At 36.6% G+C, this 16284-nt stretch overlaps 1 protein-coding gene across 1 annotated transcript in view; it reads left to right on the forward strand.

Annotated features, from left to right (window-relative positions):
• Window positions 1-14645, forward strand: part of SNTG1 (syntrophin gamma 1) — a gene marked incomplete at both ends in the record, with an annotated part of 103055 nt that extends 88410 nt beyond the window's left edge. Inside the window, 2 exons of the mRNA XM_083359994.1 lie at window positions 12981-13091; window positions 14442-14645. Of these exons, the coding sequence (XP_083216120.1) occupies window positions 12981-13091; window positions 14442-14645 (315 nt within the window). The remainder of the gene's footprint in view (window positions 1-12980; window positions 13092-14441) is intronic.
• Between the last annotated feature and the right edge of the window lie 1639 nt (window positions 14646-16284).

Raw genomic sequence — 16284 nt, forward strand, 5'->3', positions numbered from 1 at the left:
GTGTAAATTATTCAAATTGCTAATAAAGGATTTTTTAAGGGAGGCTGAAATGATCATTTCAAACTTCTTATGTTCTCATCAGTCAGTCATACCCTTTTTCTGAGATTCGAACCTGGGCTGATTATATTTGAATAATTTACACAAATTTGAATAATTTACACAAATAATGAACTGTCATAAGTTGTGACTATACCCTGTGGATAGCCTTGAGTTAGGCCAAACAGGAAAGAAAGAGTTAATTAGCAAGGCATATTCAGATGACTTGACAAATATTTAACACATATATCTCCCTTGCTTCCTAGCTAATAGAGAAAGAACCTGTGGCTCAGGAAGTTAAAGCAACTGCCTAATATATAATGAGCCCAGGTTCGAATCTCAGAAAAAGGGTATGACTGACTGATGAGAACATAAGAAGTTCGAAATGATCATTTCAGCCTCCCTTTAAAAATTATTTATTAGCAATTTGAATAATTTACATATATATTATTATATATATATATATATTATATATAATTATTATATATAATAATATATATGTAAATTATTATTATTATATATAATTATATATATATATATATATATATATATATATATATATATATATATATATATATATAATTTACATATATATATTGGTGGAGCAGTGGGCTAATGCCTCCTTAAGTAACACCAGCTGCCTGCAATTAGTGCAGGTTCGAGTCCCACCAGGCTCAAGGTTGACGCAGCCTTCCATCCTTCCGAGGTAGGTAAAATGAGGACCCAGATTGTTGGGGGCAATAAGCTGACTTTGTAATAATGCCGCTTGGGGGTGTGTGAAAGCCCTAACAAGCAGGCATATACATAGAATGAAGGCTACTGCTAAAAGCTTGTAAGCCGCCCTGAGTCTTCGGAGAAGGGCGGGATATAAATGTATATATATATATATATATATATATATATATATATATATATATATATGTATATGTATATGTATATGTATATGTATATGTATATGTATATGTATACGTATACGTATACGTATACGTATACGTATATGTATACGTATATGTATATGTATATATATATAGTTGATATATAGTTGTTGTTGTTAGCTGCAAAATCATGTCCGACCCATCACGATCCTATGGACAACGTTCCTCCAGGCCTTCCTGTCCTCTACCATCTTCTGGAGTCCATTTAAGCTCACGCCTACTGCTTCAGGGACTCCATCCAGCCACCTCATTCTCTTTGGCGCTCAGCCTTTCTTATGGTCCAACTTTCACTGTCATACATTGCAACTGGGAAGACCATAGCCTTGACTATACGCACTTTTGTTGACAGGGTGATGTCTCTGCTTTTTAGTGTGCTGTCTAGATTTGCCATGGCTTTCCTCCCGAGGAACAGGCGTCTTTCTTGGCTACAGTCCCTATTTGCAGTGATCTTGGAGCCCAGGAAAATAAAATCTGTCACTACCTCCATTTCTTCCCCATCTATTTGCCAGGAATTGAGAGGGCCAGATGCCATGATCTTGGTTTTCTTAATGTTAAGTTTCAACCCAACTTTTGCACTCTCCTTCACCCGCAACACGAGGCTCTTTAGTTCTTCTTCACTTTCTGCCATTAGCGTGGTATCATCTGCATATCTTAGGTTGTTGATATTTCTTCCGGCAATCTTAATTTCAGCTTTTGATTCATCTAGCCCTGCCTTTCTCATGATGTGCTCTGCATATAAGTTAAATAGGCAGGGTGACAGTATACAGCCTTGCCAGACTCCTTTCCCAATTTTGAACCAATCAGTGGTTCCGTGACCAGAATAACAGGATAACAGAACTGAAAAGAAACTTGGGGTCTTCTAATCCAACTCACTGCTCAGGCAGGAAACCCTATACCATTTCAGACAAATGGTTATCCAATCTCTTAAAAATCTCAAATGTTGTAGCACCCACAACTTCTGGAGGCAAGTTGTTCCACTGATTAATTGTTCTGTCAGGGAATTTCTCCTTAGTTCTAGGTTGGTTCTCTCCTTGATTAGTTTCCACCCTTGATTAGCTTCTTGTTTTGTCTTCAGGTGCTTTGGAGAATAGGTTCGTTCCCCTCTTCTTTGTGGCAGTCCTTTAGCTATTGGAACACTACTATCATGTCACCCCTAGTAATTATACTCATTAAACCAAACTATCCAATTCCTGCAACTGTTTTTCATATGTTTTGGCCTCCAGTTTTCTAATCATCTTTGTTGCTCTTCTCTGCACTCTTTGTTAGCTGAGGACTACCTAAACTATTTGCAAGGAACTAAATGGTAATTTGTAACTAATCAATAAGAAATTTTGTTTATGTACTATATTCAGTGCTTTTTTGTACACATGTCATACAACCCACCTTGCGTACCCTACAAGGTTCCATCCAAAAAAGGTGCCGGAACTCCGTTCTGGGTGTTCTATTACAAAAAAGCCCTAATTATATTAAAAGAAACAATTTATACCCTATATCAGGGGTCCTATACCCTATACCAGGCCGTGGAGTGGTACCAGGGTATGGCATGCCAGCAACTGGTCCGCACAAACAAGCAAAGCACCATCCATGGAATGCAGGAAGCACACAAAACCATGCACTCTCCAGTCTGTAGAAAAACCTCTCTCCACGGAACTGGTCCCTGGTGCCCAAAAGATTGAGGATCTCTGCCCTATATTATCTGTTCTGATTATATTATTGTCAAATAAAGCTTTAATTGATTATAATCAGCCGGTCCTCTGACTAATACAAGAAAGATAATAAATAAATTAGGAGATAAGTATAAGATCAAGCCTCAATTTAAGAACATTAATATTTGGGGGAGACTAAGCAGCAAGATTTTAAAGTACCTCATAGCCTGTTCTATAGAAGTAGAAGCTCATCTACGTTTTATTTTTTTAATTATTTTTATTATAAATTTTATTGGTTTTTCTAATATCACAACTACATAATCAAAAAGCAACGTGGCGACTGAATTACAATAATTCAATTACATACAACTTTTAATAGAAATCTCAACCTAATAGAGTAAATATTTCCTCTCTTTTGCTTTTAATATACACTGTCTCATATTTGAATTAACACAATTTTTATTCTAATAATCACACAGAAGCAACTTTTACATTTTATCAATAGTTTTTAGTGTGGCAAAGGTGAGGTCGACTACTACCAGGTGGAAGAGGATATTTACAGAATTCTTTTTCTTTGTGAGCTCAAGTTGGCATACATGGGCTTCTCAATTATATTTCTCACTTTCTAACATAAGATGGGCTGAGCTGACTAGATCATGACTTGGTTCGAGCTACCTAATGAATTCCATAGCTCCAGTGTTCAACATTTCCACACATTATTAGACAAAGATAATAAATTATGTATTTCATAAAATATTTTTTATTCCCATCAAAGGTAAAAAATAAAAGCAATATTCCACAAAGTAGAATATTTTCATATAATATTTTGCATAATCTGCAAAATTGCAGACCAAAAATATTCAATTGCTGGACAATGCAGCCTCACATGTACTGCAATCTACTCTGCATCTCCCCCTCCTCATCCTTCCACTCTCCAATAGGGCAGATAGCAATTTTGTAATTCAGGGAATGATACATATGACTTTAACCAAATTTTCTGTGTATGATCTTTACATAGAGATAGATTTAATAGGGGAGAATATTTAGTTGATTCCAGTGTGGAACAGTATTTTTTTCTTTTTAAATATTTTACTGAAATAATTTTTAATACAGAAGAAAGATAGTATTTCTAATATTCATGAACTTTTAAATTTTGCTTCTAGTTAATATTATTTTAGACAAATATAACTCCTCAAGGGTAATGTTCCATTACATATTAACATTAACATATAATTAAGATTTGAGCCAAGGTAATTTGCCCTAATGAAACATAAAGGTTTAATTAGATCACTTCGTAATCAATGAGTTTATGATGAAGCAATAAATCTTTAACTCTATCCTTCCTATGTCCAATTAGAAAGACAATATTTTAGTACATCCAGACAGATTTAGTAAAATAGAGATAGTTTCATCCTGAATATGGAAAAGAGGCACCCACAGGTCACAAAATTTATTTTAATTCAGAACCAGCCTGCTTCTGAATAGCACTTGTTTTGCAGTAAACAAACTTAGACACTTGTCTTCATATTGTATTTTTTGGACTCCGCAAGACATTTGGCTGTCCACAGCTAAAATATTACTGGTCTAAATGGGTCTTATTTTCTCAGTGTTGTTGCCTCTAGAATTCAAATAACTTTAGCGCTTCCATATTTTCTGAAATTGGGTCTTATTAATAGGCATTGAAGCTAATTGTGCAGCTTCCAATTAAAATTAAATAATATGTGTGCCAAGCAAGGGAAAGGGCCCTATAAATAATTACAGCTTCTCGCCATGCCAAACCCAGCACCCAGCATACTGCAGGCTATTTTTATTCAGGATGAGTATAAAATTGCAGGAAGTGTGGCTGATGCAAGGATGGTAATTCAAGGCACAGCTAAATAGAAAGACTTTATAATAAACATGATTGAAACTAATTTTTTCTTTTTAAATGTTTTCACGGTGAGAAAACCCATTTGATAGAGTAAAAAGAATAAGAATAGGGTTCTTTTGGAACTTGTCATGGGAATTCTTGCAGTAAAAATAAAAAACCCACAAAATAGAAAAAAAATGCCTTACAAGCACGGTAGCATCTTACCTGATTAAACAGGACTCAGAAGAAGCCATTTCTATTGTTCATTCTTTCTCTACACCACAGTGGACAAACTTGTTTCTACTCCATTCAGTGGGTTCTGGCCTCCTGAATGATAGCTCCTCTTACAATGTAATTTGTTTAGAAGAGAAGTTTTATCTGCTACCATACTTAACATTTGCCACACTTGATACATTAAATCAGTCTGATAATAGAAAGACTGGAGAGTTTGTTAGGCTGTATTTATATGTGGAGTCACATGGAGTAGTGATTAAGGTGCTAGAGTAGAAGTCTGGAGACCAAGAATTATGTGCGTCCCTTAGGCACAGAAGCCACTAAATGACTTTGGGCCAGCTATTCTCTCTCAACCCAACCCACCTCATGGGTTAATGTGGGGAAAAGAATAGGAGGAAGTGTTATATACTGCCTGGAGCTGTACAAAGTAAAGATAGGATATACTGTAAATCAAATAAATTAATAAGCACAGTCTCTACATGCTATTATAGAGTCAAGTTAGCCAATCTTGCACAGTTGTGCAATTATAGCACTTTTGTGTTTTGTTTATTTATTTTGTCTTCTTCAGGCAGTCTGCATTTATTCATGAATGTTGTGGGTTTACTTTATTTATTTCAAGTCACTATATTCTTCAAGTATGGTTCCTATGTATCTTATGTAAGCAATTTATAAAACAAAGTCATTTTTTAAAGTTGTGAAAATGCATAATCTGCTGTTTGAAACATTCAAATTTAAAGCTCTTTCTTTAAAAAAAGAAAGAAATTGTCAATTGGTGTCATAAAGATATCAGAATAAGCAGTAAGTGAAGTTTTTTGGAGCAAAGATTTTACAATCTCCATAATGAACCACACTGAAATACCTTTTGTGAAGATCTTAAAATCTGAATAGTTGCAGATCCTTTTAGATTTAGAATGTGCTTTATGTTAGTATCATCTTCTGGTTTCCATGTTTCTTATATGTATAAACAATGCATAAGAATATCCACCAGCATGCACAGAAAAGTATAACTTGCCAGCATCTTATTCTTAAACACTGGGGAACTTAGTCAAATTGCATCCTTGCTCCACATTTGCTAAAAGTCTATATAAACATTTTGTGACCAGCATTGTGTATGTACATTCCTTCTCCTTATTTGGATCCTGTGCCCATCTTGGCCATTTTTACCCTTTTTATACATTCATGGACTTTTGGTTGCAACAGAACAGTTACCAAAGGGTTGTCCAAGGCAAGTGAATGCTGTTGAGCAGCATTCTCAGCATTCTTAGTCATACACGTACTTTGAAAATCTAATGCACGCCTACAAGCTGCTTTAATCACTAGCCACCAGAATCAATAGTGAGGTTTGTTGGAAGTTGTACATAATCAGACACATTTCCCATCTCTACCTCACAGCAAAAAAACAGCAGCAGAAAACATAATATCAGCAAGTCAGGTGGTGCTAAACTGAAAATGAAAGCTGTAATTTCCATAGGATCACTGGAGCAAGAAACATTCTTTAATGGATGTACTTTTCACCATCCGATCTTTTGACATTTGCTCTTCAAGTTATTTCTGTCTCTCCCTTTTCAGTTTAACGGAGCAGTATTGCTCCTTAGGTTTAATAAAGGAATATTAAACTATAGAGAGGGCATCAGTGTTCTGTCTCTGAAAACCCTTCTGAAACATCACTGATTTAATACCACCTAATTAATGTTGATTTATAATTATATTTAAAGACAACTAATTATTTTAAAACTATTAGAAATCTAATACATGCAAACATTTATACAATTCACATATTCTGCTGGTTTGATTGAAATGACATGTTCATTTCCAAGAATTTACTTGGAAGACTGGAGCAGTGGCTGGAGTGTGCGTACATACATCCCCACTCGCGTGAGTAGCAGGCGAGTGTGGGCACGCGTGCTCTACTTGTGTGAGCAGCAGGCAGAACCATCTCCTCTCCCTTCCCACTGGTCTGCAAAGCCAGAAAGGTTGGAATTCTGTTCTATAGCATAGAATTTGTCCTTGCATATGGAGAGAGTTTCTATACCATAAAATTTGTCCATATATATGTTTATGTACGAATATGTACATAATCACCTTTTCTTTGTATTAATTCTTCATTTAATTGTTTTCTTGATATGCTTGGAGGATAGATAGATAGATAGATAGATAGATAGATAGATAGATAGATAGATAGATAGATAGATAGATAGATAGATTAGGAGAGAGGGAGGGAGCGAAGGAGGAAGGTAGGGGAGATGAGAGGAAGAAAAGAAATAGGATATTAGCTCAAGGATTAACACCTGCAGATAGATATCTGTATCTTATCCTGCCTCTAAGGTTTCATTTTTATATTACTACAGGCAGAATATTGGCCAAAATAGATTGTATCAGCATGTATTTTTATAGCTGAGTTAGATTTTCCATTTTTGATATCTGTCATTACCTATAAAGAAAATAATACCATTTTGATTACTATTTTCCCATATTAATCTATATAGAATACCTGTTTTACTTTTGTTGTATGCTAAATTTTGTTTCATATTCTTTATGTGCTATAATCAACCATAGACCCTAATTAGAACAATAGTAAGTATTGTTTAACACACACACCCCGAACAAACTATTTCACCTCCTCACTTTTTAATCTCAAAACAAAATAGTTTTCTAATTTATTTTCTTGGAAGCTAATCTTATGTAAAGGAAACTGTAACTTTGGTAATTATATTCCAAAAATCTTAGAACCAATTCCCACACCTGGTGTAAGATGCTGGTATACTACATAAAAGATTATATGTCTAGTTAACAGGAGAGTTTTCTCTGTTTTTAAGGTTCTTAATCTGTAGTTTTCCAAAACAGGAACAAGCCCTGTCAATCAATGGTTTCTCTTACATTGTGTCCCTTAAGGAGATTCACTACTTTGTGATTGTATGACATCAACCAAATTGAACAGAGATACAGAACACTTCCAAAATATACCCCCAATTAAAAAATGCAGTACTAAGCTAAAACTATGTTTAATGTATGATAATACATGGAGAAGGATTCCAAAGCTATGTCATATGAGAAAGATATTCAACCCACATACATTGAATTCACATGCACTATGAAACAGGATCACATGATAAGTCCCACTCTTACTTTTGCATATTGAGAACTATGTGCATGTTTAGTTGTAAATATCTGGGGATATCCAAGACATGTGTTTGTTAAGTGGAACTTATAGTACTTCATCATTCTTGGTTTAAAAGAAAGGATGAATTGTTCCATGGTGCAGATTTGCATTATAGATGATATTTTAGTTTCAAATGATCTATACATCCTACTGCTCATTCAGAATTTCTGTTGGTTAGTAACAAGCAGCATCTCTTGAAGTTTTCTTAGTATATCTTCAAATTGCCTCTAGATGGCATTCCTGTAATCCCAGTTTATATTGCCAACAGTTACAAATGACAGTAGTTACTAAATCACTGACTGCACAAAGTTTTAGTGATAAAGATGACCAGAAAATAGAGAGACTTCTGGTCCTGCATGGTAGCGACAGGTCACGGGCTTGCAGACCACCCTACCCCCTTGGCTAATTTTCGTCCTGCCTGGAGTCCCTAAGTCCAAGCCGCTCTGGAGAGGCAGCGAAGAAAGAAGGGTGCCTCGGAGGCTCTGGAATGACAGTGGTCGTTCCGTTCATCTTGGGGAAAGCCTTCTAACCTGACAGGAGAAAGGCTGTATTTCACTGATCAGCCCAAGCTACTTGCAACCAAAGTCCAAAAGAACTAACCAGCACAACAGTAAACAGCGTGCTTGAAACTGGGTAAGGAATCTGATTTTCCCTTTTCCATTCCATATTTAATTTCCTGGAAAAGATCCCCAAGAAGCAAAATATCTCCAAAAGTGAAGGAGGGGGACTTCTGCCCACCCTTATACTAACGGAAGTGGTGAATTAAAATTTCCATAGAGAATCAAAATATACAGTAGTGAAATAAATTTATAAACTTGAAAGCTAAAATTTAATTTTGGACAAGTTTAAAATTGTTGAATGGTTAAGACTCTCATTCTAAAGACCATTGTTCATATTGAAAACTAAATAGATGCTGACACCTAGTGGTGGATGAAGAGTCTGACAGTTATGCTCTCCATAGAGAACTTGACAAAATCTGGGAAAAGCTAGTCTATGTTTGTGACCTGCAAAGCTTTAATAACAAAGAACAGCTGTGACAAAAAAGGACAACAATCTGGGCTGCAGACAAAGAGAGAATTATAAACTTTAGGGGAAAAAAAATCTTTTTTTAACTCTTTGGATTACAAATATCTATTTAACCAGGATTCTAAATGTATTTGCAGAAAAGAAGGAAAACTTCAACTTTTGGCCATCATGGATCAGAGACATGTAGATAGAACACACCAAGAAAACATAAATACCTCTCAGGAGGAGATATATAGTTTACTGCAATTAATTCAAACAATAATGAGTTCAAATCACGAAGAAACCCAAAATAAATTTGAAAATATAAATCAATCTATTTCTAAGTTAACTCTACAACAAAAAAAACTTCCAGGAAACAACGACAGAGAAGGAGCAGACAAAACAAGCTGACATAAAATTGAAAATAAAGACTCAAAGATGGAATTTAAGAAAACATGACCAGGTGGTTCCGCCCCAGGCGCCTGATGGACCCTGAGAGGTTCCAGACAGAGCTTGGGACTTTTCCTGCTTCCCTTGCCCAGGACTCTGCCGAGGCCTTGGTGGCAGCCTGGGAGAGGGCTGCTGCTGGGGCCTTGGATCGAGTTGTGCTTTTGTGGCCTCTAACCTGTCGCAGATCCCGGGTAGCCCCCTGGTTTACCGAGGGACTCTGGGAGATGAAGCGTTGGAAAAGATACCTAGAGAACTGTTGGAGGTCCAGCAGATCCAAATCTGATTGAACACTGCTAAGAATTTATCTTAAGTCTTACCTAGTGGCGATGGAAGTGGCAAAGCGTGTTTACTTTTCCGCTCTCATTACGTCCGCAGATAACTGCCCAGTCGCCCTGTTTAGAGTGACCCACTCACTGCTTAACCAGGGACCAAGGGATGACCCCTTGCAGGGTAGGGCTGAGCAATTTGTACAGTACCTGCAGGACAAAATTGCTCAGATCCGGACTGGCTTGGACTCCGACTGGGCAGAGTCCAGTGGAGTGGAGAGGGCATGTCTTGATCATATCATTTGGGGTGAGTTTGACCCTATGACTCTGGATGATGTGGACAGGATTATGCATAAACTGAGCACTACAACCTGTTTACTGGACCCATGTCCCTCCTGGCTGGTTTCAGCTGCCGGGGAGGTGACAGGGGGCTGGCTCCAGGCAGTTGTCAATGCTTCATTGATAGAGGGTGTCTTCCCTTCCACCTTAAAAGAGGCGGTGGTGAGGCCCCTCCTCAAGAAGCCTACTCTGGACCTGGCCTCATTGAATAACTATCGTCCTGTCTCCAACCTCCGCTTTGTAGCAAAGGTTGTTGAGAATGTTGTAGCGCGTCAGTTCCTGCAATTCCTGGATAAAGCGGACTATCTGGACCTATACCAGTCCAGTTTCATGCCCAGCCACAGCACGGAAACGGCATTGGTCGCACTGGTTGATGATCTCTGGCGGGCCCGGGACAGGGGCTGTTCCTCTGTCCTGGTCCTACTTGACCCCTCAGCGGCTTTTAATACCATCAACCATGGTAACTTGCTGCAACGGCTCGAGGGGTTGGGAGTGTGAGGCACTGTTTTACAGTGGTTCTCCTCTTACCTCTCGGGCTGTTCACAGTTTGTAACGGCAGGGGGACAGAGATCTACCTCAGGCCCCTCTCTTGTGGGGTGCCTCAGGGGTCGGTTCTCTCCCCCCTCCTGTTTAACATCTATATGAAGCCGCTGGGTGAGATCATCCGTGGCTTTGGGGTGAGGTATCACTAATATGAGGATGATACCCCGCTGTTCATCTCCACCCCTAGCGAACCCAATGATGCCCTTGATGTGATGTCCTGGTGCCTGGAGGTGGTAAGGGTCTGGATAGGAAGGAACAGGCTCAGGCTTAACCCCTCCAAGACCAAGTGGCTGTGGATACCGGCATCTCGTATGGTTCAACAAGTTCCATCTCTTTTGATGGGGGGAGGCACTGCCCCCCTCAGAAAGGCCCCGCAACTTGGGTGTCCTCCTGGATTCATGGCTTAATTTGGAAGATCATCTAACGGCCATGACCAGGGGAGTATATCTTGATACTCCTATGTTACACCACTCCTCTGTGAGCTGCATTGGCTTCCAGTTACCCTCCGGGTGCGATTCAAGGTGCTGGTAATAACCTTTAAAGCCCTATATGGCTTAGGCCCAGGTTACTTGCGAGACCACCTGCTGCCATTATCAACCTCCGATCGCCCGGTTCGCTCCCACAGAGTCGGCCTCCTCAGGGTGCCGTTGGCCAGGCAATGCCATCTGGCGACCCCCAGGGGGAGAGTCTTCTCTGTGGGCGCACTGACCCTCTGGAATGAACTGCCTCCGGAGCTGCAGACGGCCCCTGACCTTCGGTCTTTCCGCCATGACCTGAAGACTTGGTTATTCCAACAAGCAGGTCTGGACTGACTATGTTTTTTTTTTTCAAATTTGTCTTTTATTGAGTTAAATTGTCATGTATCTATTACATTTATTGTTTAATTCTTTTTTAAATTTTGTATTCCATGTTTTTTTAACTTTTTTGTTGTGAGCCGCCCTGAATCCTTAGGGAGAAGGGCGGCATATAAATTCAATAAATCTAAATCTAAATCTAATCCTAGTGGGGGAAAATTCACAAGAAATGGGAAAAAAAATAACTCATCCCTTAAGACTACAAAATAAATCTGAGGACAAAAAACCAGATTGGATAAAATGGAGTGTAGAGTTGTTGAAAACATCAGAGAGAAAGGAAGTGATAAGAGAAGCAGAGAAGAAAAAGAAAAAGATTTTCAAGAAACATGGAAAGGCAAAAGCCTCATACAAAGGCACTCTATTTGATTTATTTCTTATACCTACAGTAATAGTCATGAATATATGGAAAAACTTTTTGATTCAGCAAAACACATTTATCAAGAAAGATACTGGTCAAAAGAAAAAGATTAAAGTGAAAATTAAGAAAATAGATGATGGGATCAACCAGAGAGATTATTTTAAAAAGAAACATTTGCTTGAATATGGTTAAAGAAATAGGAAAGATTTTGAATACATATGTCATTCTAAGAGGGATGAATTCCTTAAATAATGCTATATGCTTTTCCTCCCTTTTTTACTTTATTTCTTGATATAAGTAATATAATATTGTTGAAATGGCTTAGATGAAGGAAATGTTTTAGATAATTAAATGTGTTTGAATTTAGGGAAATTACAATGTATAAAAATGTTTTGAATAAGAGTTAATGGATTAGATGACTAGACACATTGAATGGAATATTTAAAGATTAAATATATTTTTAATTATGGTTAAAAAGAATAAGAAATTTTGGGAATGAATATATATTAGCTTAGGAGGAATATATATTTTAAGTGCTATTTTACTTTTTATGTTTCTTTACTTTTGTTTATTGTTTTTACCTATTCTTTTTAAGAAATGTAAAAGTGTTGAGATGGTTTATATGGGAAAAATGGATTTAATTTTTTAAATGTTGAGAAGATCTTAACCAGCAAGAATATTTTGAACTTTATGGGAGAAACAAATTTAAATAAGGACTATAACAGGCTATAAGATGAGGCAACCAGAATGATTAGATAGAAAGAAATATTATATTGATGTGATCATTATTTCTAGGAATATTGGGTAAAATCATATATGTAACTGTTATTTTTCGAAATAATAAGAACTGTATTAATTCAAGGTTTGCTAAGAAGACATTTTGGGGAAAAGGGGAAATCAACTAAATGTACTATGTGGATTATGGATTATAGAAACCAATTGTTAATTATTTTTCTTTACAAATGTAAACCCAGAAAACACACTGCTTACCAAATATTAAGTGATTTATATTTTTAAAAAATCAATAGACTATATGGGGGGGGGGGCAGGAGAGATGACCAGAAAACAGAGCCAGATTACTACACTGACCATTCATTTAACAAAACTCATTTTTTCTTCCTGATATCTCTCTTCTGTTGTTAAATAGGATCACTGAAGTTAAAAGATTCACTTCAGATAAGAGAAAAATGTATTTGCTAATATCGATGTCATTGGTAGATTGAAAATTTCCCAGATATACATTTTCCTCTGTAGCAGTTTTGAACATTAATGTATATATGTGTTTTTGTTGTTTGTTTCCTTTAGGCTGTACTATGGCGGTACAAGTTTTCCCAGCTTAAGGGGTCTTCAGATGATGGCAAGAGCAAAATTAAATTTTTATTTCAAAATCCCGACACTAAGCAGATTGAGGCAAAGGTAAAGACAAGAACACAATTCCTTTTCCATTATGAAATTATTGGTAACCAAATAGCAGGATGTACCAATTTGTCTGAATTCAGAATTGGCACAGCCAGAGCATTGTGTGCCGAGTTCAGAACTGGCACAGCAGTTTGACTGTGGCTAACTAAGAGAAGTAAAACAGCTTGGTGTAGTGGTTAAAGCATCAGGCTAGTAACTAGTGAACCGTGAGTTCTATCCTAAATTCAGCCTGAAGCCTGCTACATGACTTTGGGTAATCACTCTCTCAGCCCTAGGAAGGAGGCAGGGGCAACCACTTTCAAAAATGTTTCCAAGAAAACTGCAGGGACTTGACCATACTGTCACTGGGAGTGAAAGCTAACTCAAAGGTTAGCTTTGAGTTAGCGAACCACAGAGTAAAGTAGGAATAGCAGTCCAAAAAAAGTAGAAAAGTAGAAAAATCACTTGTTTCTCTTTTAAAATATCGGACTGATAGGGGCCAATGATGGTACATGCATTGTGTCATCACATCATAGAGGTAGTAACTGCTGCTGCTGTAAAGTGGGTGATTAGAGGCTTGGAGGAAGAATCCCTAAAGTTCAATTTTATTTTTCCTCATTTTTCCTATTCAGTAGAGATACATAGGATAAAATCTATATTTCAAAAATGAGTAATTTGCAGTTTGTAATACTGAGAAATGTCTCAGCAGGTTATGTTGTAAGGCAAAGGTCTTCAAATCCCTGGTTGGCTGAGGAATTCTGGGAGTTGAAGTCCACAAGTCATAAAAGGGCCAAGTTTGAAGACCCCTGTTGTAGGAGCTCCTGTTTTGATTTGTAATGACCAAAATAGGGATGTGCTTGAGGAATAGTCTGGCAAAGAAATGCAGAAAAAAGCTCTTTATGTACAATATTCTGATATTTTGTACTTCCGACACACAAAGTCTTGAACACAGAGATTTTAACATTTGTTACAATTTTATGATCAGAAATGTTCTAAGTTTCTAAAAGATTGATAAAAATGAAATACAAAAGTATGTGAACTAAAATTTATTTTAGACTATACCTTTTTTATTTAACTATCTTTCCCCAATTATTTGGAAATGTAAAATAATTATAGTTAAAAAATTATATTCTAAAATTATAAAAACTGTGAGTTTAGTAAACTGGATATAAATAAAGTAATTTTGTAGTAAAACAAAAAAAGTTTAGCTTTCAGAGAGAATAATAGAACTATGTGTATTATGAGTATATTTGATTTTCCTAAGCCTTTGTGTTTGTGACTGCAACTGCTACTTGGTCATTTTATCACAATACATGATAAATAAATTGGTTCGTCTCTCATATCTGATCATTTTGCTTTCACTTTCAGGAATTGGAATTTTCAAATTTGTTTGCAGTTCTGCATTGCATCCACTCATTCTTTGCAGCTAAAGTGGCATGTTTGGACCCACTCTATGTTGGTAGTCAAGCCACAACTGCCACTACTTCTGCTTCTGTTGCTTCATCTTCTTCTTCTTCTGCTACTACTACTGCCACCTCATCTGGCAGTTGCAAATTAAAATATATGACTTGATAACTCCCAGTCCTGCACTTGTATTCTTCCACAAGTATGTACAACTGCTGTATAAATATTTATCAACTTATTCCTTGGAGTACAGCAAGCATTACAACGAACTCAAGAAAATGTGGCAGCTTTCTGCAGAATATGGTCACATGGGATCATAAATTAAATCTCAGTTTTACAAAGCAACAGTAGACAATGAAGTTGAAAATCCCATTGTGGACCAATATCTTTTTACTACAATTTCATTGTGCTTTGACAGCATTCAAAGGAAAAACAAACAGAAATAACTGATACATCACTATACTTAAGCATTTAATACAATTTTCAAAACTCAATAACAGAGCAGTATCATTTCCTTGTTTCCAAATGTTTTTCTAGGACAATTTACTCAGCTCTGTATTTGACGTAACGTTTTCCTAATAGACTATATATGAAAGAATGACAAGCAAAAGGCACAGAGCGTGTAAGAACAATGAACTGACCATGGAAAGTGATAACTCCTTAACAAAGAAAAAGAAAGCACCTTAAATACCATTACAATTTTTGTGTCATTTGGAACTAAATTCATGGTCATTTTTATTTTGCTTTCAAGCCATTATCGTAATGCTCAACATATAGCCATATTAGGCTAACAGTTTTAAAATTAAATATTGAAGCCATTTACAGTTGAAATCTACAATATAAGCCAGTTAGACTTTGTGTTCACAGAGAGCAGGAAAGGATTTATGTGGGGGGGGATAGGGGGAACTTACATAATTGTGTGTTCCTCCTACACAGTTGTTGCATAAAAAAACAAAATGTGTGAATGCTTGTAGCATTTGTCAGAATGCCCCAATATACTTTATTTTTGTCTGTATAAAATGTTGGTTTACAAACAATTGAACAATGTGGGGAGTTGTCATTCTCTGTTTTTCCCTGGATTCATAGTGGTTAGACTTTTCTTCTGTTTGGTTTCATTTTAAGTGTTTCCTATTGCCTGTTTTTAGTGATCACAACTGGAAGAGCTCAGGGCTAACAATTTGCAAATCCTGCTGTATGGGAACTCTTTTCCTGCTATAATAAGCTATGGTGTCCCCTTTCAGTCAATCTAAAAAAATATGGGCAATTACAACATCTACCTTTTCTGAAACTTAAAATTTTATTCTGGAGTACGATATTGAAACTGAAGTATTAGAATGAAACAGTAGTGACTTAAAATTATTAGCTTTAAATCAGATTGCTTTTACCTGGCAACTCTTAATATACAAGGACAGCAGCTTCCAGATGCAGGTGTCTACTCTAAGGCACGCTGACATCATATGCATTATTGTGCCAAGGACATGAATTATACTGATGCAAATTACATAATGAATGTCACTTGCATAACAACATCATAAAACCTGTGCTTTCTCTTGCCTTCTTGTATGCACATCTCCTTCCAACAGCATTCTGTAGAAAAAAGTTTCTATCTCAGTACATTTGGGTTCATTAGTTTAGGGAAGATTGCCTTAAAATCACAAAGTATTGTATTTCTAGATATAGATTTGATTTATTGAGGAAATCTAATAATCAGAGTGGCTTTAATATGGCTTAATTAGAAGATAATGTCAAATTATGTCTCCTATTACATTTTATAAAGAAATTTCTTATAATCTGCCAGATTTGGTTC

The sequence above is a fragment of the Vipera ursinii genome (genome assembly GCF_947247035.1).
Source record: "Vipera ursinii genome assembly, chromosome: 3".
NCBI lineage: Eukaryota > Metazoa > Chordata > Lepidosauria > Squamata > Viperidae > Vipera > Vipera ursinii.